General features: G+C 42.1%; 1 protein-coding gene and 1 long non-coding RNA gene across 4 annotated transcripts in view; one reads left to right on the forward strand and one right to left on the reverse strand.

The window, feature by feature from the left end:
* TMEM65 (transmembrane protein 65) overlaps window positions 1-11,147 on the reverse strand; it is a 36,148-nt gene extending 25,001 nt beyond the window's left edge. For 2 of the 3 annotated variants that reach the window (XM_065629235.1, XM_065629234.1), the window contains exon 1: window positions 10,553-11,147. In XM_065629235.1, the coding sequence (XP_065485307.1) occupies window positions 10,553-10,907 (355 nt within the window). In that variant the 5' untranslated portion in view covers window positions 10,908-11,147. Of the gene's footprint in view, window positions 1-2,497; window positions 2,579-10,552 lie in introns of all 3 variants that reach the window. The other variant, XM_065629233.1, reaches the window with a different exon arrangement.
* A 1,772-nt stretch (window positions 11,148-12,919) lies between these two features.
* Window positions 12,920-19,698, forward strand: LOC135986334 (uncharacterized). Its single transcript, XR_010605870.1, has 4 exons — window positions 12,920-13,028; window positions 14,956-15,016; window positions 15,965-16,073; window positions 19,628-19,698. It is a non-coding gene; the product is annotated as an uncharacterized LOC135986334 (long non-coding RNA).
* Window positions 19,699-23,748: the final 4,050 nt, after the last annotated feature.

Consider the following 23,748-nt stretch of genomic DNA (forward strand, 5'->3'; position numbering starts at 1 on the left):
CACTTGCTACTTGAGAGAAGAGACCAACCCCCTGCATGCTACACCCTCCTTTCAGGCAGTTGCAGACAGCGATCAGGTCTCCCCTCAGCCTCCTTCTCTCCAGGCTGAACAGCCCCAGTTCCCTCAGCTGCTCCTCATCAGACTTGTGCTCCAGACCCCTCACCAGCTTCGTTGCCCTTCTCTGAACTCTCTCCAGCACCTCAATGTCTTTCCTGTAGTGAGGGGCCCAAAACTGAACACAGGATTCCAGGTGGGGCCTCACCGGTGCACAGTACAGGGTGACGATCATTGCCCTGGTCCTGCTGGCCACAGTATTCCTGATACAAGCCAGGATGCTGTTGGCCTTTTTGGCCACCTGGGCACACGCTGGCTCGTGTTCAGCTGCTGTCAGTCAACACCCCCAGGTCCTTTTCCCCCAGGCATTTTCCAGCCACTCTTCCCCAGCCTGTAGCGCTGCCTGGGGTTGTTGTGACCCAAGTGCAGGACCCGGCACTTGGCTTTGTTGAGCCTCATACAACTGGCCTCAGCCCATTGATCCAGCCAGTCCAGATCCCTCTGTAGAGCTTGATCTCTGTAGAGTTGATACAGACTACGTCCCATCTCCAAACAAAAAATATTGCAGTCTTCAAACACATTCCTACTTGCTCCTTTTATTATCTAGAGAGAAACGTCTAAGTTAAAATAAATGACCTCTTGGAATTTGCCAAAAGCTAAAGTATGTTAATTTGTCAAAATTAAATTTAAAAAAATGCAAAGAAAACGAAACAAAAAAAACACAACACCAAAACCACACACGAACAATGAACATGATCAGCCTATCACATACAAATGGAAACCAGCAAATGATGCAGCAAAAAAAGGACAGCAAGTAGCAAGCATCAGTATGTATTATGGCTGCTAGGGTAGATATTTTATTACTAATTAACATACAAATATCTAAAAATCCAAAGTAACTGAACATTGGAATAAACAGCTGATTTCATATGCTGTAGTTTTGAATGAGAAATGCACTCTGCTGGGTTAAAAACAGTATTTGTGGGCTCTGCCTTAAAAAGCTCCCCATGTTTCAGAGGAAGCAAGGGTTTCATTTCAGGCACGGGTTAGTCACATCCCAAAAATTTCAAGGGGCAGGTTTCATGTTAAAGGAAGCTCTTACATACAGCAACTAAACAGAAACAAGAACACGTGCTTTCAGGTTCTTGAAATAACACCATGCTTATTTAAGGAGAAAGAAAGAGGGGAGGAGGCACAGGCAGCTCACACATACAAGTCCAGCCTTCCCCAGTCTGAGATACTTCACTACCGGAGGAGAAAAACAAACAAAACCCCACACCACAAACACGAAACAGCACCAGAGAGATCCAAGACAGCTTCCTCAAGTACTCTGTTTGCAGATATACTTACCTCCTGTTTCCATTTACTTTTTCTTTTTTTAAAAGATTTTCTGCCAGAGGTACCAGCTGCCTCTATAGTTCTGTATTTGGATTGATTAAATAATAAATAAGGCTGACTAAAGCTAAGAGTTCTCAGTAGAATGAGTAAGCTTTAAATAATTTCTTTCTTAGAGCAACTGGTAAACTTTGTTTTCTTTTAATTTTGATTACACACTAAAACAGTACCTCTGTGTTCACACAATAAACATGATCCATTTCATTCATGCCTATTACATGGAGATCTGAATGTTTCTAATAAATCGCTCCGAAAGGCTTAAGTTGTAAGCAAAAGTTGCATTTCAAGTGATCTTTCCTAAAAAGATCTCAATCAAAAGCACCCCTCGTACCAGACAGGATAGCTAAGCAGAAAAATCTGCCTCCTGATAACTATAAAACGTATTGTTTTTACACTAGACAAATACAGTTGCAGAACAATGCCTCAAGGTTTAGATTTTTTTAAAACTCATGATTTTAAAAACGTTCGTGCATGAGAACTATTTTGCACACATCACATGCTTAAACACATGCAAAAGATGGAAAACAAATTTTAATTGGACTGATCTTTTATTTTCTCTTTTCCAAAATATCAATCCAGGGAAAGGCAGCTTATTAAATAACGATATTTCTAACAGTAATGTTATTTATGCATTATATTTGGACCGTGTAATTTAATGCACAGCACTTTCCTAGGAAACAGCATAAGGTCGATGCCACTGAGCTTCTTCAAGCAAATGAAGCTGTTTCACGGCCTGAAATCTCTGGTCAAGTATTATCTGGAAATGATACTATAGCTCAGAATTTCTGTAAGATCAGGACTTAAAACATTTGTTTGGCCACATTAAGTCCACAAATTATTACTGGCATCACTGAAATTCTTGAAACTGACAGCTTTCTATTAAGAGAATAAATAAAAATTGTGTACTTTTATTTCTTGTGGGAATACATGCCAACTGCATCAAAACAAGCAAGCAGAAAGTCTGTCAAACCAGGAGCCTGCTGGCTTTATGCAATGCCACATCTTAGCAAACACATTATTTGTTTGTTGGGGGTTTTTTTTACTGTACCAAAAGTACTGGTCGTCTCTGCAGATACTACCTCCTTCGCTGGCTTCTCCAGTGGTACCAGTGGTTTAGGATATCTGGATGCTACAATGAGTTTCCAAAAGCAAGACAGCAATAAGTCATTATGTAAAATCTTCCCATCAACACTGGAGTATCCACCAGCAAGGAAAGAGCTTTTATAAACTCTAAGACAGATAGATTTCCATAGGTCTTGCATCAATTCCACTTGAATGTTTGCAGGCTCTCCTTTGCAAAAACATGTGGCAAAACTTCTGCATTTATGCAAAGAACTTAGAATAGAACCTGCTTTAAGTTATATCATAGAATAGTTTGGCTTGGACGGAGCCTTAAAGATCATCTAGTTCCAACCCCCTGCCACGGGCAGGGACACCTTCAACGAGACCAGGTTGCTCGAAGCCCCCTCCAGCCTGGGCTTGAACACTCCCAGGGATGGGGCATCCACAGCTTCTCTGGGTAGCCTGTTCCAGTGTCTCACCACCCTCATGGTGAAAAACCTTCCCTTCTATCTAATCTAAATCTCCCCTCTTTCAGTCTAAAGCCATTACCCCTTGTTCTATCACTACATGCCCTTGTAAGAAGTCCCTCTCCAGTTTTCTTGTAGGTCCTCTTTAGGTACTGAAGGGCTGCTAGAAGATCTCCCCGAAGCCTTCTCTTCTCCAGGATGAACAACCCCAAGTCTCTCAGCCTGTCCTCACAGCAGAGCTGCTCCAGTCTTCTGATCATCTTCATGGCCTCCTCTGGACTTGCTCCAGCAAGCAAGCAAAATATCAGAGTATGGAAGAAAACCAAACCACAAGAGCACAGCCTTCTAATACCCAAGTAACATATGCATGGCCCTGTCCCAAAGTACCATCTATATTAGCGTGAATAGAATAAGCCTCACAAATGGAGTTTAAAGCAGAAAAAGAATATTACCCGATTTGTTCCAAGTTAAAATTCTATGAAAATTTTTCTATATAATTAACATTTCTGTAAGATACTATGCTATACTGAGATGATATGATGAAAACTCCAACTTGCCAAAGCTACCCAAATTTGCAGTTTTATTGTATTTTAAAAATGGAAGTCCAAATAAATCACACACATTCATTTGAAGTAAAGCTTAACACATGAAAAAGCACCACAATAAAGACACGCAATACCCAATTGACTAATGCAACACAGTAAGTGCTAGAACGAACAACGAAAACAGATCTTGTACTGCCCAAGAGTACATTTCAGAAGTGAGGTTTTGTTCATGCATATTTTGCTTTAGAGTTTTGGCATTTGGTTGTGCTTGGTTTTGGGTATTTTGTTTAACTACACCTTCACTTTTGAAAGGTTTCTTGAGGAAACGGGGCATACCTCTCAATAAGACTTTAGAATTATTAAATCTCCTAACTAAGGCACCCCCGTGCAGCACCCAGACATTCCCACACTTGCCAGCATAAAGAGCACCCATATTCTTGAGACACAATGGACAAAAAGAGAATCTTAAAAAAAAAAAAAATTCACTAAATTTCATTCCCTGTCCCAGCTCCCTGAAGAGGGCAGAATGCAGAGCCCCGCTCTTCAACATCAGGCCTGGGGAAGCCACATAGGGTTTATGCATCCAGTATTCCAGATACAGAAGCACCTGACAGCTAAGGAGCTGAATGCGGCTTTTGATTCCTCCCTCTGTTCACCAAGGCTTAAGAAAAATAGTATCAGAGTACCCAGAAAAATAAATAACTCCTATTCCTGGCTCCTTTCTTATTTTTTCCCTGGCAAAATGGTATCAATTTCAAGTAAATGGCCAGGACTTAATATTAGTGTTAACTAACACTTAGGGTTCAAAGTCTTTTATAATAGTCTACCTTATCGGGGTAATAAAATATGAGGCATTACATAGATGACCACCATTGGAAAACAGAACAGTTCCATCTGTAGATTTTAAAGAAAATCAGTAGAGTCTGCGTAGCACTCTGCCTTCATGAGAGGGCTCGATGATTTTGGAAAGAAAAAAAAGAGAGATGGTTTCCATCTGAAATGTAATACTGCTTTCAGCACTGAGATTAGCAATCGTCCTGGTGTACGCTGCGACGGCCTAAGGACACAAAGGGACCGCAGGCAGGCTGGGAAGACTCTGTCATTTTACCAGCTTGACGGGGCACTTCAAACCTGCAAATTAGACGCTTGCCAGCGGTCTGCCAGAAGACCTTTTCCCACAGTAGCAATCAAACACTAGAGTTAAAACACAATTTATTGACTTAGGTCACAGCAAGAGAGAAGAGGTAGATGATCTTTCTCCACACACAGCCCAGAGTTCACCTGTGTACATTGGGCCTGAGGAGGAGAGAGGGAGAAAGAACCGTCCCCGCCAGGTGCCATCGGACCTGCCAAAACATACGGGTTACTTCTTCTCGGTGCTCAGCGGGATGGGTGTCCTCCCAAAAAACCTCACACCTCCGCTGTGAAATCACTCTTCAGACAAGACCAGTAATTCCAGAAGGATCGAATCATGCTTTGTTTCATTGACACAGCTTAAGTTCTACCAAAAAGAGGTACTAAAACCTAAGTGGTATCTAAACCACCACAGCAGATGAACTGGTTTGTTTGCATTAGCAAGAAGCCTCTGACTCATGCTACAAAGGGGATCTTTTTCATATGAGATCACGTTTGGAATGCCTAAAAACCTCAGTGAAATCCGTTTGTCTTCGACGACATTTGCAGTTCTAGGAATTAACTTTTCTTTTTGAAGTTGTGGAAGTAGGGACATCAAGGCTCTAACACTCCCTAAGCTATTCCAGTAAACCGAAAAGTTCATAAATTTAACACCAGATCATAAACCAGAGATGTTTCTTCCGATACCAAAACAGGACTTCACGCAACAATAGCTAAAAGCTCACAAATTCCTAAAAAAAATACCTTGCCGCATCTGTCAAGCTCTATTGAACAAATGGAGGTGGTGCCCTTTTGATGGCAGCACCTTTTTTTTTCTTTTTTTAAACAAAGACAAGATACAGTAACTTGAAATTATGAACATCTTTCTATGAGAATGCACCAGTTTGGTCAGATTATGTATTAAATCATGTATGGCATGACACACCAGTGACTTCAAAGAGAATCTAGCTAGAGACTGCATTCTCCAAGACCTGCAAATTAAACCAACAAAACCAGCTGTCAAGACTTCATTGCTACTGGGTGTCTGCATGTTTTCCAGTTAATACACAACCTCAGCAGGCAGTGAAACAAGCAATTACACTTCAGAAGGCCTTTAATTTAGTGATCACACCACAAAGCCTTCGATTTAAAATATAAACCACAACTTCATGGTTTGAGGGAGTTGTGTTCAATGTACATACACTATATATAAAAAATATATATTTATATATTATACATACAAAAATATATATACTGTATACATATTTTATGTATATGTACACAAAGACAGAAAAATATTTTTTTTTCCCATCTTTGCAACAAAATATGGGAAAATAATTGATTCACTCACTACTGAGACCTGAGATTTCTGAGACGCCCCAGACAGCCATCGTGTTAGTATTATTAATGGAAAATGGTTACATCTGGGCTCAAGAATATTTTAACCCAGCACAGATAAGAACAACAGCACCCTTAGAAGAAATAAAGACGCAACACACATGCAAAGTTTAATATTTCTTATCTAAGCAAGTCAAACCCTTTAGTTTTTTTCCTCCTTGTCACTGGGCTTGCTGCACTGCTGAGAAGTGTTTTCATGATTCATTTTCTATCATATGCTGGAAACTAAAGGTAGAAAACCTGAATATAAGCCCTTTAAGAAAGAACTTACACCTTTCTTCTAATACCACTCTGTAGAAAGTGCGAAGCATTAAATCATTCTCCACAATGCCAGGAAGATTTTAACACATTCATCTCCCACATGCGAGAAATGAGCAACATGAAGGAGGATTTGACTGTTTATTTCCAACAAAACTAAGCCTTGATTATGGGGCACCACTTCCACAAACAGGAAAGCAGAACTACTACACTTAAAATGAATTGGCCTACTTGCTACTTCAGTGTTTCTGTGACTATGAGAAAAAAAAAAAAAAAATTTGTATTCAAGTCCACATGCATCATCTCCACCTGGTGCAGCTCACATGCTTAGAAGAAACACAAACTGAAGTTTTAAAACTCTTTCAAACACCTTCCTGGGAAAATGAAAGGCCTTATTCACCTTTCCAAGATGGGAAAGAAAAATTTAAAAAAAGGGGGGAAGAAAAGAAAAGGACAATGAAGAAGGAAAACTAATCGCAGGTGGGAAGGTCTTGCAGCTTTCTTCAAAAAGAGCAACTTAGTGATGTTTTGACTTAATTTAAAGACAGTTGTAAAATACAGATTATAGTCTAAAACAGGACAGTTCTCAAAATATCTTCTAATTCAGTCAAGATTCAGTTTCATTGCCTTCCTCCCAGCTTCTCCTATGCAAAACCCATATATTATTTCAACTCAGGCTCCCAGGTAAGCAAGCACAGCTCCACAGCCACCCTCTATCACGAGTTCAAGGATAGAGCTCTGCTTTCTAACTGAAAAACTACAACAAACAGAAGAACCTCAGTGTTTATTAATAATGTCAAGTTTCAACAGCTAAACTGTTTAAAGTGACTCCGGGCGCTCGGCATCTGGAAGCTCTAAGCGTCCAGACACAAATGTCCAGGTAAGACAAGCTGATGGCAGAAACACATTCCAAGCTACCCCGTCACAAACCTCACCTATGGATTTGTGACTACAGCGCAAAAAGATGTGTTAAGTTTCAAAAACACTTCAAAGATTCAACTAACTTATAGGTTAAGGGCTACAACCCACCTACCTGAGGACCGTCCTTCGGCGTAGCTGCCGCAGCAAAGGGTGGGTTTCCCTGCAGCCTCTGCCATTAGCGGAGGCCACAGATAGTGTGTCCTGTCATATTTCGCGCTAGGGCAATTAGTTGATGGAACTGCATCCTTCTGGTGGTGGGGCTGGGAATGGGCTGAGGGACAGGCCCCATTTGGTTCTTGATGTGCCCAGGTCTCCCCATATTGCTGACAGCTTCCCCTAGCTGATATGGGGTCTGTTAGGGCACAGAAGAGGCAGTGAAGGAAGAAGGTCAAAACTTAACCCAATAAGGACTGTGTTAAGAAGAGTACGGACTAAAACCTCCCTTTCCATATAGAAGTATGAAAAGATCACAGGCACGAAACAAGCTCAAGCACCCTGGCAGCACCGCACAGGCATCTCATGATCGAGGGGAGACTGATTTTCCAAACTCAAGCAGGACACAGGAATTTACCCAGAAGATAGAGAAGTGAATTTGAAGGCTGCATTCAGATCACTTGCATAGGAAATCAACATAACACTAAAATTAGCAACCTCATCTGAAGAATCAGCTATTGGGAGCTACAGCATGCTGCCACCCAATGAGATGATCGAAAAGAAACCCAGCATCTCTTTTTATCTTGATTGAACTCATCGGTTGAAAAAACCAAAAGTGACACTAGTAGACTGGAGAAAGTACTTGGAAAGCAGAGCACAAGTAACTCTCAACCCATCTGCTACTCATAATCACTGCGAACCTAGTTACATCATTCCTACACAGTCACCGTTTCAACAGCAGGACAGAGCTAACATATAAAATATCATCTAACCATAATAAAGCACATTAAGTACAGAATATCAACATCTACTCCAGAAATCATGTAATTTTATTTCCAGTGCAGCCCTTCTATACACTTTGTTTTCTTCTGGCCGTCCTTGGTGTTGAGAGTGACAATACACACCCGACACTCCTCAAGAGCCTGGCTCTGCCTTCACTGCCTTTCTTCATGTAAAATCTGAATTCTGTCAATATCAACCCTCTGCAGCAAACAGCGACAGGCAAACCAACCCCGCCAGGGGCTCCTGGCATCACTGCTCCCCTCCTCAGCCCAGCGCGGCTCACACAGTGCACACCAAAGAGGATCCACTGCTGTGGTGGGTGCACCTAGAGAAACACGAGCACCTATCTTACCAGTGCTGAATGATTTTTGTGCCACGTTTCTGCTCTTGTTCACATTATTGTAGTTCTCTAGAACACCAGGGAATGTACATGAGATACGCACTATTGTTTTAAGATTTTTTTTCCTCTTATTTTTATTCAACAGATTTACTAGAAGCCCTTCTTGGTTATGGCTTTTCTCTTTTTCCATAACACGTGCAGAAATATAAATTCATAGATTTAAAAGCTGACAGATGTTATCATGCTGTAGTCTAGTTTAAAAAAAAATGAATGGAGCTGGCTAAAGGAAAATATTCTTTTTGAAAAAGTTTTATCAAGCTACTGGTTGGGCAGATCAAGAATCTGGCTCCAAGGACCAAGGTCTGATGGCATCACAACATTTTGTGCAGCCCTTACCCATGAGACTACAGAGCTCACAACTGAGGTTCTGTTGAAACAATCTCCCTTGCAAGATTAATGCTTACAGTCTCGGGCATAAGTGAATTGCAGCTTCCACTACTGACATAAAACTTGCAGTTTACTACTAAGCAGTAAAGTCTCTAAACTCAAACTAATGCTTTTGTCTTTTACTTTCGTCTTTTACTGCCTCCTAAATCCTGAATCATCAGAAAGTCACAGTATTTTATAGAAACAGGCTTTCATACTATAGCTAACAAAAACTGAGCAACAAGATATTTAATAGGACCATCTGCTGAGTTATCTCTGTATAAACCTTGAGATGTTATACTGAAATGCATTTTCAAGTCTCATTTTGATACCCTGCACATGATGCTGCAGGCATACGAAGCACTGTGAGCAGCCCAGCTTCACCTGAGCAATACCTGCTGACATAGAAACTCACACAAAAACTTCAAGGCAAGGACCCTTCATACACTGAGAAGGATTTATTTAGGAAGAGTATTAGTTGTTAGTATTCAAAAGTTAGTGACACCTTACAGCTCAAAGCATGCTTCCCACTATGTTGGAAAACAAAACTGATTCACGCTCTGCAAAACAGCAGCGCTGCTCCTAAAATGAACCGTTTAAGTGAACTGCTCTCGCTCTGACTAGAAACACTGGTGTTCATATGCAAGTGTGCTACAAACAGAACCGAAGAGGTACCTGAAAAGGTTCTGCCTCCTGACAGAAGCAGCGTTTCTACGGCTGATCCCTGGACCTGTTCTCTGCCCACCACAGGGTTTCTTCCAGGCATGTACAGAAGAGCCACAAGGCACAGAAATGCCCTTCCCAAGGGCACGCTGCTATCAAAGTCATGAAGAGGCCTAGATCAAACAAACCCTGATCTCTTACGCACCTGCTGTCATCTTTGTTAAAATAGGGACCATAAATTACAGCTAAGTATCAGAAGTACTGAGGTTGTAATTAACAGGATTTGGTTTTCCCAGATTTTTTATTTGCTTAAGGAAAAGCATCAAGCTGGCAAGAACAGTTGGATCAGACAAAAAAAGAAATCACCATGAATTATTTTACTTGGCGTTGGATGGCACTATATTCAGGGACAGATCTATAAACCTCCCCAGCACACACACACCTTCCTGCCCAAGAACCGACACTTCAGCAGCGGAGACGGCAGCTCCCTGTGCAGGGGAGTGCAATTCGTGAATGAGCTCGCAGAGCAGCAGCAGCCCAGCGTCTCTCAAGAGGTCTGAAGTCAATTTACTGCTGCGCTGGCATCGAGAGGATTTTCTGAAAGGCACTTTTCTACTCCCATCCCGAAAAGCGGCCACCCACGCCCCTCCGAAACTCCTCGAGAGGCGACAGCCACACCGAGGACTTGGCACAGCGGGTCGTTTCGAGTTCTGAAGGTGCTGCAGACGCTTCTGGAAACCAAACTTCAGGGTTTGTGCCTCGTTTATACCCGATTATGCCAAACCGCGCCGGCACACGCCTCTCGGTGCCTCCTCCTGCCGGAGTTTCCCACTCGCCCGGAGGAGCCGCTCGGGCGAAGGCGGGAGGAGCCGCCGCATCCAGCGCCAAACTTCGGGGCTCAGACCCGCACCGGCCCGGTCCCCCCGGCCCCGCCCGCTACCGGCCCCCCGGGGTCGGCCGGAGCCGGCGCTCACCTTGCGCGATGGCGATGGACTCGAAGCGGTGCAGCTCCCGCAGCAGGCAGCTCCGCTCGGTGGAGTGCAGGCTGTAGATGAAGTCGCGGGCTCCCTGTGCCGTGTTCAGCGCCTCCATCGGCTCTTTCTTGGGGTGGGTGCCCAGCGCCCTCCCGGGCGCCGCAGACCCCCGCGGGAGGAGCTGCCCCTCGGCGCCGCCCCGCAGGCTGCCCAGGCGGCGGCGGCGGCAGCAGCAGCGCGGCGGGCCCCGCAGCGAGCCCAGGCAGGAGGAGGAGGACGAGGAGGGCGCGGCGGCAGCGCCGAGGCCCCCCGGCCGCCCCAGCAGCAGCGCCGCCCGGCCGAGCCACGCCGACATGGGGCAGGGCAAGGGCGCGGCGCTCGGGCCGCCACAAGCGTCCGCCGCGGAGTCCCGGCCGCTTATCACCGGGGAACCCGCACCCAGTCAGCGCCCCGCGGCCGCTCCCGCCACAGCGGCGGCGGCGCCGCGTCCCGCCCGGCACTTCGCTTCCCTCCGCTCCGCTCCCCGCCGCTCGGGCCGCCTCAGCCGCTGCCGCCCATGGCCCCGCGCCGGCGGCAGGGCGGGGCGCAGGGCGGCCGGCGGGGGCGGCTCCGCGCAGGCGCGGGGCGGGCGGCAGCGCGGCCTCCATCGCCCCCTCAGGGCCGAACCCCGGCGGCCCCGGGCCTGAGGCGGTGCCGGACGGCACCGCCTCAGGCCCGGGGCCGCCGGGGCTCGGCCCTGAGGGGGCGCCTCTCTGGCCGCAGGGGAGCGCGGCCTGAGGGCCGGAGATGAGGGGCCAGCGGGGCTTGAGCACCAGCTCTCCCCTCAACACCGCGGCTTGGCGAAGCGCCCTTCCAAACTCTTCATATTACACCTGTTATTTAGGTACTTGTAAGCCCACCGGGCCTTTTTTTTTTTTTTTTTTTTTCCCAGCGACAAAAGGTGTCCCTAGCCCGTACCCAGCATCATACCAGAATAATAAAAATCAGGTTTCTGCTTGTTTTGCTATTTTCCAGGCCTTTTTTTAGAGTATTGCGGTGTCGCAACATCCACTTTTGGTGTAGTATGCTTTAGCTGCATACAGCTTTTTTTTTTTAATTAATTGGTAGGCATCGTGTTTGAACCGCCCAGAATGTTTATTTTTATTTTTAAATACACATTTAGGACATGGTTTATATCTTGAAGGAACGGAGGGTTTTTTTAAAATTCACATTTTGAGTGTTTTGCCGCGCATCCTGAACGCTTCCCCGGCACATACGCTATCCTAGGGCTTAATCCAGGTTCTGGTTTTTTTCAAAACGTTGCATTCAAAAGGTATTAGATTTTGTAATTAGCCTACAAAGAAACTAAATAACAACAACCACGGGGACTCAGTTATTATAATGTATGCCTAGCTCAATTAATGCTATGGTAAGAGCCTTCTGGAGACACTCAAAATCTACTGCTCTATGTCAAGCTCTTTTCATACCAAAAATATCCGACTTCAGGTGGGGGGGTGTCCATCCAGGGGGTTTCGTCAGCTGCCTTGTTGGAGGGGGTCAAGGAAGAAGTTTTAACTTCTCTGTGCTCCGTTCTCTGTGGGGAGAAGTTAGAAGTTGACATGAAAAAGCAGCATTTTCTCTCCAGTTCCGCTGCCGCGGAGTTAATGATGCTATAGAGACAAAGATCTCATGATAAACAGAGGTGTCTTACCTACAGTATATGTTCGATATTTTGGATATTTACATATAGGATGCGTACTGTGGGGAGTGAGAAGAAAGTGAGCGCAGAAATATAGCAAATAAGTCATAAAGGCTTGGATATAGGATGTTACAATTTTCACCCTGTTAGAGAAATAGCAAAGATAGATGAGTGTTGGCTGCTATTTCCAGTTAAATGTGGTTTTTTTCCCATGCAGCTGTCAGATCCTGCCTCTGAGGCGAGAGATTTTTTACCGGTTTGTAGGTCTTTCTTCCAGTGCTTACTCCTGATCCAGAGCCACTAAGGCCTTGATGATGCTCAGAACTGTACTTATCTTCCCAGGCATCTTATTGGAAAAAATAGCATCTTCTGCTACTCTTCAGGGGCAGCGTGGCTGTCGGTAATAGTTTTCACTTCCAGAGAGCTATAACAACAGAGTTCATAGAAGCGTTCAAAGATGCTGTTAAAATTTTTCTCAATCAAATAGCTTTTTCAATAAAAATGAATGCTTCCACAGAGAAATGCGGGACGCGCAATGGGATGGCCGAACACCTGAAAAAAACGCCACCAGAAAAACAAGGAACAAACAATCTTTCCAGGTGCCAAACCTTTAATACTTCGATTTAACATATTTCTGATTGTTTATGTTGTATTTTGTTTTATTTTCACACAGCTTGATTGCACCAGACTACAAAAAAAGAGTAAAGAAGGAACGCTGGTACCTGACAAGGAAGGAGAATACCTGTCTTTGGCACCAACGCAGCCCATGCCAGTCATGCTGTACATCTATTGCAAAAGGTGGTTGCATCTGGATTATTCTTGGGGTGTTTTGACAGTACTCAAAACGTTGCAGGTGTTTTCAGACACTGAAGGAGAGAGTTTCTTCGTCCAGAGTCTGTTGTGCCAGTCTCGTGGATTTCCTTATAGACAGGACCCTGTGGCAGCGTGGATCTCTGATGAAACGGATATGAAATCAATGACAATGAATGGGGAGTTTCTAAGACAGCCTTTAGGTATTTGCTGTATAGAAATATCAACTGTAGAGGGAGGTGCAAGGGCACTGTTTAAGTAGGCATGATACAATACTGTTGCAAAAGGACAGTCATTATTTGTATGTCAAGATAGAGATCAGAGTTTAGCAGATGGTAAATTATTCTGTGGGCAGCAGCTGTGGCTTATGCCTTTCTAAGCCTTTAAAACTGTATTGAACAAATTGGAATAAAAATGTCTTTAGAGTGACAATTCTGCAGTGACAGGAAATGAACTAGACAACCTAATAGGTCTTTTCCATAACTCTTTGTCAGAACTTCTATTTTGTTGAAAAGTGAAGTTGAAGCCATTGGTTAAAGTGACACTTGAATTAATCAGACCATCCATTTAACTTGATTCAGCAGGTGGTGTGGAGTAACTTTCATTAGTCTCTGACACTCCAGCAGAGCTTGTGAACCTGCCAAAATGCATATTTCTCACAATGTTCTGAAAAATGCAGAAATTTCCCTTTGTTTGCTTGGGGTTTTTTCTGATAGGTTAATTTTCTCCTAACATGATTTATTTTATGAGTGACCCAACTAAAATCTGGTTCATACACCAGCTGACAGAATAGTGATTTGTTTAAAATACTATATGGAAAATTTGGTGCTGCTCAGCCCTAAAAGCTAGAAAAACGCATATGCGGAATCAGCAGAAAAATGCCAGCCATCTTTCATAGCATTTCTGCAAGGCCTTCTAAGGACTGCAGGGCTGGGAGACAAATCTTTTTGTGGAGACTGGCAGGAAATATTAGGCTGCCTTCATGTCATATAAATATTGAGTGCATGTTTAATAATTACATTTTTATGTGGTGAAGTAAGAGAATATTATTGATGAAGGAAATTTCTGTTAAGGGAGTAACATGATTTCTCTGCCCAGTGTAAAGATAAGTATTGTTAGCTAAGGCGAGACCAAGATTTAAGGGTTGGTAAACGTTTGATACCATAAATTGCAACAACGCACAGTTTCTGTTCTACAAGTTAAGCGCTATATTTAGGCAGGCCAGAATTTCTAGGAAACTTCCAGATTAATAACTTCAGAGAGGCATGGACAAGCTACTTTTCCTCTGTCTCACATTTCTGAAAATGATGTGGCTCTTCTGGTCTTGCCAGCCCAGCGAGGGGCTGATCCTACAGTTGTTTGTGTGTTGGCACATGGAGGAATCCGCAGAGAACGCAACATGATGCTCACTTAAAAAGGGAGCCCTGAAATACATTGACCACTTGCTAAAATTAGAAATCCTATCTACAGTCTAAAATCTGAATGTGATACAAGATTAGGAGCTTAAAATATCATTACTTATTGAAATAGTGCAAAAATGAGTAAGATCTTGTCCTTCAGCAATGAAAGAAGTTACAATAATCTTGTGAAGTTGTAGGAGATCAAGTGCAAACAATCTTTCTGACCATCACTGCTTCCCTCCTTGTACAGCTTTGTACAATCATTTACATTATTATATTGATAAACACATATATGATTTCAAGACACTTTTTGGCTTAGGACTCTGTACTGGCTTTGGCTGGGATACAGTTAAAGGTCTTCGTAGTAGCTTGTACAGGACTGTGTTGGATTTGTGCAGAAAACAGTGTTGATAACACTGGTGTTTAATTATTGCTAAGCTGTGTTTACACAATGTCAAGGCCTTTTCTGGTCTTCATCTTGTTCATGTAAATTATTCCATGTTTTTTACACTCAGGAAGCAGACAGACGCACAGCGGTTTGAACAAAGCGGAGGATCGTGACAGATAATCACTGAAGTAAGCTCACTCTGCAACACTGTGCCTGAAAGGGACGGTGTGTTTTTTTGGTTCATAAACATGGGGTTATCAAATACAAGATGAGAAGTTAGACTTTTTCTTTCTTTCAAGATAAGTGCGTTTAGAATATTGTATTCAGCTACGGTGTCCTCAGTCTCAGATAAATTGCACATAGCTCAAAAAGCTTTTGGGAGAAGCATTAAAGGTTTGGGAAAATGCTTCTTAGTAATAGATTCCAAAGATCAATTCATTCGCTTTAATTAACTGGAAGTTTGTGAGTTTAATAGAAACATAGTTTCTAAGTAACTTACTTTATAAAACAACATTTTCAGCACCCAATAAAATTGTATGTAACAGCCACAGCCATCACTGTGTATCGATGTATGGCAAGTCTTGAAGCTGAAACTAGGCAGAATCAGACTACTGTAAAAATTTTAGCAGTGAAAATAATTAACAACTAGAACAACTTTCTAAAAGTTTATTTTCTAAAAGATGGGATCTACTCGTATCATAATTAAGTGAAGCCTTAGCTTAGACAAGCTCTTAGCTCCTCTTTTAACTTAGAAGAGCTGAGACTAGGCGTTTAGTGTAATTTCTCCCACATTTATAATATGTGGATTCACAGCACTTCTCCAAATGAGTCCTGGAGTTTTTCCACACCAAACATGTTGGAAAACTTTGCCCTTTTTCCTCCAATATTTCTGTTCCACCTGAAAAAGATAAAAGATCTGTACATCCTTTGAGTTCAAAAAGATTATCTTTTCAATAAACTGGGTAAGGTGATGGGGCTGAACTGTTCCATTTAGTGAACTGCATTAAAATGTATCAGGGGAGAGATATTAAAGAAGAGGAACATTCCAGAGAGAGGAAGGAATGTCAAAGAAAAGCAGTATATAGAGCTTACATTTATTGGGTGTTCTTAGCTGTTTTCTATTATGTGTTTTTCAGAAAAAGGACTGGGTGGTCTAAAATAGTCACTGGAAATTTCCACTGTACAGAGGGTCTCCCACATCAGCATAAAGCTGAGACTTCAAGGGGTACTTGAACATACTTTCAGGTTTGTAACACACATTTTTGGGTATATAAAAGTGCCAAGCATGAACCGGAGTGGCAGCCCTGCAGTTAGGCTGAGCAGCTCCTGTATCACACTGACGTCAGGTGAATGTACAGATGCTGTAAAGCACCTTTGCCCAGCACCTTCCTCTGGCCCCTACACACTGGGGTAGGTAGTGCATCATACAAAGGATATTGTACCATTACATTTCCTTTGAAGACTGGAAAAAATAGAAAGCTCTCAAAGAATTACGAAGCAGCTGGATTAGAACCTTTGAAACTTTCACCACTTTGTGGTGTAAAGTGCATGAGGTGACCTATAGGGACCCTATCTTGATAATTTTTTGCTGTGACTGAAGCAGCCGTTCCCTTATGCTATATAAAACATTTCCGTCAGCATTTACCGTGTTGCCCATTGACCCCATTTACCTCTGTTGAACAAAGCTAATTAGTGACAGAAGGTAAGAGTTAAACACCACCAAAAGGGCAGCCCAAGCAGTGGTTCAGCCTATTTACACATACAGGGGAAGGGGTGATGGACAGAGCTTTGTTACCTTTCACCAGGGGTTTTCAGGCAGTTTTACATCACGGATTTCTCTGTATTCCTTGTTTTTTCCTCTTCATCCGTTGCTTTATTTCTCACTTTTCACTTTAATAGCCTTCCACCTGCGTTATCCTGTTAACATACCCTGGCTGTTCCCAGTCTAGTACTTTAAATGGGCCTATGGCTGCCTTTTGGAGGCTTTCCCCAGTGCACTGTTGCTCCTTGCTGGTCCTCTCTTTTCCCAGTAAAGTCATTCTTGTCAGCCCTGCCGAAGTCCTCCAGCTCCAAAATTCAACCCTTTCTCCTCTCTCCAGCAAGAACTAAGCTCATCCTTAAGCAACCTGTTTTCCACTCTATCATGCAAGTTGTTTGCTCAGTCCTACCTTCCTTCAACAGATGTATGGTTTAAATTTAGGCCTCTGGAGAGTCTACACAAAGGTCTGAAGTTCGGACCTTATGTACAAGTGCACAACCATGCAGTAGCCAAATGCCTTCCCCAGGATTTCCGCAGCACTCAGTCCCTCTTTAGATAACGCCTCCTTTCACCCTAATAGCACTAACTCCTCTCGACAGGAATGAAGACAGACAAGTTCTTTTAAGCCATGCCACAAAATCCCAGATCAGGGAGTGTTTTCCTTAGAGGAACAGTGGCTTTTTCTTCCTTCACTTTGTAAATTGCTATTGGAGTGTTGCAGCAGCAATTGCAGAAAACGCAGAGCAAAAGAAACACTGAAATGGAATAATGTCCAGGTCTAAAGTAAAAGTTATTCCACACAATGTGTAGCAGAGCTAGATTCTTGTAGAAATTGATAGATCTCCTTAACTCCTTGAAGTGCAACAGTGTAATACACATTGTGACTTCATCTTCCCATAGTTTCCTTCAGTAACTGTGGCAGGTTAAATGCCTTGTATTGAGGGCACCCATACAACATTTTCAATCTCCATTTACTCACTTATTAATGAATAAGTTGCTATTTGAAGCTACCTTGCTATACAAAAGTAAATATGACTATATACCATGACAATCTCACGGGCCCTCTCTATAATTGTAAAATTTCATAGCCTCAGCTCCTTTTAAAAATTTCATTTTAAAACTACATGATACATTAAGTTCTGTGAATACAGATTAGGATGCCAAACAATTAACTGATTCTATTACATAGATAGTTTTCAAGAAGAAAATAAGGAGGTGTGAATTGCCAAAAAAATCCAACATCTTACTGCAAAATTATTTGTGTCCTCATTGTCTGGAAGCTTGAGACTCTTCTAAACCAGCAAATGAACTTTTTTCTCAGCAGGGCCACATGCATGTCCCCTCAAATTAAAAATAAAATAAAATAAAAAAAAATAAAGTATCAGTAATTGTAATAGATTAGAATCTACATTTAGAACTTACCTGATGAATAGCTGTTGTGCAGATTTAACTGCTGGATTAATTCATTAGGGGACTAAAAATTATTATCTATTTAAATTTCAGAATACTTGCACTGTTTCAGTGAGATCTTCAAAAGTTCTATTGCAGACAAGATGCTCCATTCTTAAAATTTTCATAGAGAGGGTATATAAGCCTATTTAAATTAAAGAGATGTACAATAACAGAGAGCTGAAATGGAAAGATGAGCAGAAAGAGATGGTGTGTAAGATCCTGATGAGAGTTTACACTAATATTTCCTTCATCAATGGAAAGAAAAGGCTGCAGATGGTTCATAATAACTACAGAGACATAATAACCTCCCAAGTATGCAAGTGATTGTCAAATGCTAAATCCACCGTCACACCAAATGGTGTTTTTAGCACATTTTTATGTTATGGTGGTTTTGGTTTTAATCTATACAGATGAATCAAGATGAAAAAAACGGAAGTCTTGATTCCTCTTTCCCTTAGCAATCAGAAAATGAATTAACTTCCTAAGAACGACGGTTACAAGGTAGAGAGCTTTTTTAGTCAACTGGCCACTGACAGAAAACAATTGGAATACACAGAGGCAGAGAGTGATGCAGCAGTTCGGTGGTACTGAGGGCTCAGTGCTGGCAATTCCTGAGCGCTCCAGCTGTACCAGCTGTGCGAGCGCAGCAGGAGCAGGGGAGGGAGCCTTGCCTTGGCACCACATTCTAAATAACCCCATAAAGCTGCCATCCAGCTGTTACAGGGAAGGTGTGACTACTGCGCTTGTTTTATAATATAAGCATCTATTCTGCAAAAGTTAGTATCCGTTATGTTTTAGTATTTTAGGTGATAATTGCAATAATTATTAATATATTTTCTAAATAAACAAAAGAAAGAACCTGGTTTCATTCCCAAAATTTGGATACACCAGCCTTATACAGGAGACCTGGACATGCGTCCAACACATGGAGTTCTTCTCCTAAACTCACAGGCAGGGGCAGAAAACTGGCAATATTTATTGTAGCAAAGTGTGAGGTTTCAGGCTCTACATCTTGGCTCCATTCCCTGTGTTCTCTTGAAGTCCACCCTCACCTTTTACTTTTTCCCTGTGCTGTTGCTTGGAGTGCTGCTATAAAACAATCTGCAGAGTACGAAATCTGTCCTTCGCAAGCTCTTTAAGAAAATGCTCTGAGCTAAAGCAGAGTCAGAACAAGGCAAAACACGGAGCAGAATGGTTGTCAAAAATAAATGTGAAAAAGTTGGAAAGGAGAATGAACATTTAAGTCAGGACCGAAGCCAAACTTTAGTCAGAAACCACTTTAGATGGAGAGCAGGTTATTCCATGCCTAACTGTGGGGTTTCTTATATTTATGCAAAGGTCAGAAACCAGTCACTGCCAAAGATGAGTTTTGTGACTAGCGGGACAATGGGCTGCGTGAACGATGTCAAAACTAATGCCTCTGGTCTCTCTCGCATCCTAAGTTATTATATTTGTTTGGAAGGTGTTACAAGCCAACAGTGCTGTGTAATAAAGGAGAACGCTTGCTGGCAGTCTTCTGTATCTCACTTGTGAATACCAAGGATTTACCTTGCTTTTAAACTACTTATATTTCTTTTGAAATTTTCAGCATCTTGGTAACCTGCGGAAGAATATAGTGCTGAATTAAGTGACCCACATTCCCTCAGACAGAGAATCGCCACTGCTGAGAGTGGCTGAATTGTTCATCGCTTTGATTTTTTTAAAGAAAAAAATGGCAGATCAGCCTTGAGTCTGTTTATTACCAATGCAATAGGCCATTATTGGACTCTTGTTTTTCTCTTTTACTCTCAGTCTACAGCAAGGACTCTTTGAATTCATTTCTTTTCAAATGTGGTTTGAATAAATGTATCAAATATGCATGTGGGAATAAAAGGTGCTGCAACATCTGAAGTTATGTTTATTTACTTATTGACCTATTTTCCTCAGGTACTTTGATACCATACAGGAATTCTTTTCAAGAAGATTTTTCTGTGAAAAGAAATAACAGATGGGGTGGGAATAAAGTGCCTTTATGAGGATTTATGTGTTACATAGGTATTGGTATTTGGTAAACAAATAGAGAGTTTGAGCCAAACTTTTAGGTGCCTGAAGGTAAATAGGCTCAGTGGAGCTACAACACTTCCGTCACTCAGTGTAATACTCCAGAACCATTCCGTTTATAGTGTCGCTTTAACAGGAAAATGAACCGCAAGTTTATATCTTTTTGTTTTGTTTCGTTTGTTTTATTCCACTGTCATTTTATATGCTTGCACAACCACAAGAGATAAAGATCATATGTTGAAAAAAAAAACCCAACAACCTTTTACCCTCAACAATGCTCCTTAGCACCACAGCCTGCTTGCCCATAGCAAAGACAGCCAGAGCCCGTCCTGCATCATTTCTTTACAACTACGTAATCCAAGAAGCTATCGATTTTCCTTTATTACTGTGCTTCAGTATTGGCCAGACCTCAGTGATCTCTGCCAGGCATGCTGGGTCATCTGTTTCTTGCATTTCAGCTTTGTACTACCTCTTGGAAGTTCGGCTTTTACTCCCTGAAGCCTACGTGATCTGGATCAGCAACACCAGCACTTAAAGTTTGAACTCTGTGTTACTCTTGTAGACGTTCTGTCCGTGTCCTTGGCTTGCCTGAGCTGCAGTTTCCCTCCCGGGCTTTACTGCCTGAACTTCAGATTTCCATGGACTATAGTGACAAGCGCAACCAGTTCAGATTTAGACATCTAGCTTTTTAGGTGTCTCTGATGGCACCTGCAGTGTAGGTGTCTGTGCTCCCAGTATAGACAGGAAGGGATGCGGACACCTCTGGAGGGCACCGCACTTGACTGACTTACATCCGATGATGATTGTAGCCACTCTCTACTTGTGCCTGGTTATCAGCATGGACTGTAAAGAGAACTGGGAGTGACTATGACTTAAATGTTTAACTTCTAGTTGCATAAGCTTTAGCAGATGAGTCTTACTCAGGATGGAACAGCTCTGCTGTGAGGACAGGCTGAGAGAGCTGGGATTGTTCAGCCTGGAGAAGAGAAGGCTCTGGGGAGACCTTATTGTGGCCTTTCAGTACTTAAAATGGAACTTTAAGAAAGATGGGGACAGACTTTTTAGCAGGGCCTGTAGCAATAGGACAAGGGGTAATGGTTTTAAACTAAAAGAGAGGAGATTCAGGCTGGACATGAGGAAGAAATTTTTTTACGATGAGGTTGGTAAAACACTGGCCCAGGTTGCCCAGAGAGGTGGTGGATGCCCCATCCCTGGAGACATCCCAGGCCAGGCTGGACAGGGCTCTGAGCAACCTGATCTGGTTGAAGATGTCCCTGCTCATTGCAGGGGGGTTGGACTAGATGAGCTTCGAAGGTCCCTTCTGACCCAAACTGTTCTATGATTCTACTCAAAACCACATTTAAAGCACAGATACACTGCCTTTTCCTCAGATTCTACTTAGCTTTTTCTACTGCAATCCCTGGACAGGATTTTAACCAAGGTCAGCAGTGCTTGCTCTCCAGCAGGAAATAAACACACAGGAGAAGAGGACGTGGGCTCAGTACCTGGGATTTTAGCTGGTCTACAGATTTGTGCAGACCAAGGGATCCTGCATCTTGTACTGGAGATGTGGCAGAAGGTAAATCCCACAATCCAGACTAACTTCATCCATATTTATCCTATTCTTTTACACTCCTCACTCTCAAATTATTCCAGAAGATAGTCCTATCTTGTGACTACAAATTGTTATCTGAAAAACAACAAATATTTTTCCAGAAAACTATGTATTTTGGCCAGAAAAAAGTATTGATAGGCACTTGTGTATGAACTGTAACTGAGGGAGAAGCAACTACTTTTCTAGAAGTTGCTAGTCATGAGACACCATAGGAGCCATTTGTTGATACCAAGCATTGCTCTTTTCTGCTATATTGCCACTAACAAAAATGATTTTTGAATGGTTTATGAAATTATTGCTATGTAGGATTTGAAGGCACATTGTGCTTGACAGAAATTGGTGGTGATGCAGACATAATGTTGAGCACCCAAGGCAAATGTTCATCTGTAGACATATTAGGGATGTGGTGGCCTCCAGAGAAGCAGCTTCCAAACTGGAGATTGCAATTCCACTTGGAAATACAAGTGGAATCATGAGCAGAAGTTTTGCTCTTGGCATTGCTAGAAGCAAAATAAATGATCAGTAATATAGCGATGGTAATACCAGTCATTGCAACACAATTTTTCCAGTTTTCTGGCTCTCCCATATGCAAGCTAATAATGCGATTATATAAGGAGAAAGAACCAACTCTTCAATGTGTATGACCAAAAAAATGCACTGTGTGTTCCCCTGTGTTTGTTGTGTATATTGCCTCTTCATTTTTGGAATTCTCTAAGTTTGGTAGTTTCTCTTAATAAAAACACTTCAGAAGGCACAGATGCCAATGAAACTGTGATTTGAGAGTAAGTGGCACATAACCCATAAAATCAGGATATGAGATGAAATTTTTCAGAATAAGCAATCTGAAGTCTAGTAATGAACAAGGACCTTTCTTAGCAAATTGACAGTGTATATCAGACACCACAAAATGCCGGTGAAGAGTTTCAGAATATTGGATTCCTAATAACAGAAGTTGCCTTTGGTTTCCCACAGCACAGAAAGCTGCAGTTGTTGCTTCCATGGCTGGGTAATTTCATTACCAAAGCGTGGCCGGACAAAGAGATCTATAAACACACGTAAAGGATTTTTGGGGTAGAATACAAGAAGAGCAATTTGTTAACACATCTATAAACTGTAAATAGCTTCAGAGAATCAACACCGAAACACTTCAATAGCTTTTTATTCTGGTCCAGTCTCTGCCAGCCATTTCCCATTTACCTACAGCTCTCGCTTAGGTTCAATGTATAGAAGACATTGGACACTTTAAAGTGAGTCTGCAGCCTGCACCTGCATCAGAGGTTTGCTTAGAAAGTTGTACTGCTTCCTCTTTACAAAACACCTTTTAGATTATGTTCTTTTTTTATTATTCTTTGGGAGTTCGGTACATTCTGTTAATATTTTTCAAGGCTTTTACCATAGTCACTATTACTAGAAATTTACGTAAAAAGCCAAAATAGACTGTCATGTAAACTTCAGACTTGAGCTCTCTGTATCATCACTCTACTGCATCATCAAAAGTGTATTAAAACCATTATTTTTTGCCCAGACAGGAGTTTTACTATATCATAGGGAGATCTTACAGCTGCTTGCACACAACTTTTACGTTTGCTTAGTGTTACGATCCTCAGCAACTTCCAATGACATTAGGGCGATCCTCAGCACATCTGAAGGTCAGAGAGCAACTGAGACACCAGAAAATTTAGGTTATGTGTACTCTAATTTTAAGATCCAAGACACTTAAAGAGTAACCTGGTAGTTCATGTGCCAATTTTTAATTTATACAACTCTACTTGTAAATATTGTTTATAATCAAAAGAGTAAATTAAGGCTTCTAGAAGTGTTTTGAACAAATTATGCCAAATTTCCAAATTATCTAGATAACTAAACTTTCAATCTTAATGGATTTCTGAGTGTGTTTGATCTTATATATGGATATAACACTTAAAAACTGAAATCAACATTCTGCCATACATACTGCTAATGTTTGGCAAAAACAAGATCAAAGGCTTATTTTTTTATTATGATAAGGCCCCGTTAAGCCATCCTGACAATGTAAAACATCTATACAATTCGGG

This window comes from Caloenas nicobarica, chromosome 2 (genome assembly GCF_036013445.1).
Source record: "Caloenas nicobarica isolate bCalNic1 chromosome 2, bCalNic1.hap1, whole genome shotgun sequence".
Taxonomy (NCBI): Eukaryota; Metazoa; Chordata; class Aves; order Columbiformes; family Columbidae; genus Caloenas; species Caloenas nicobarica.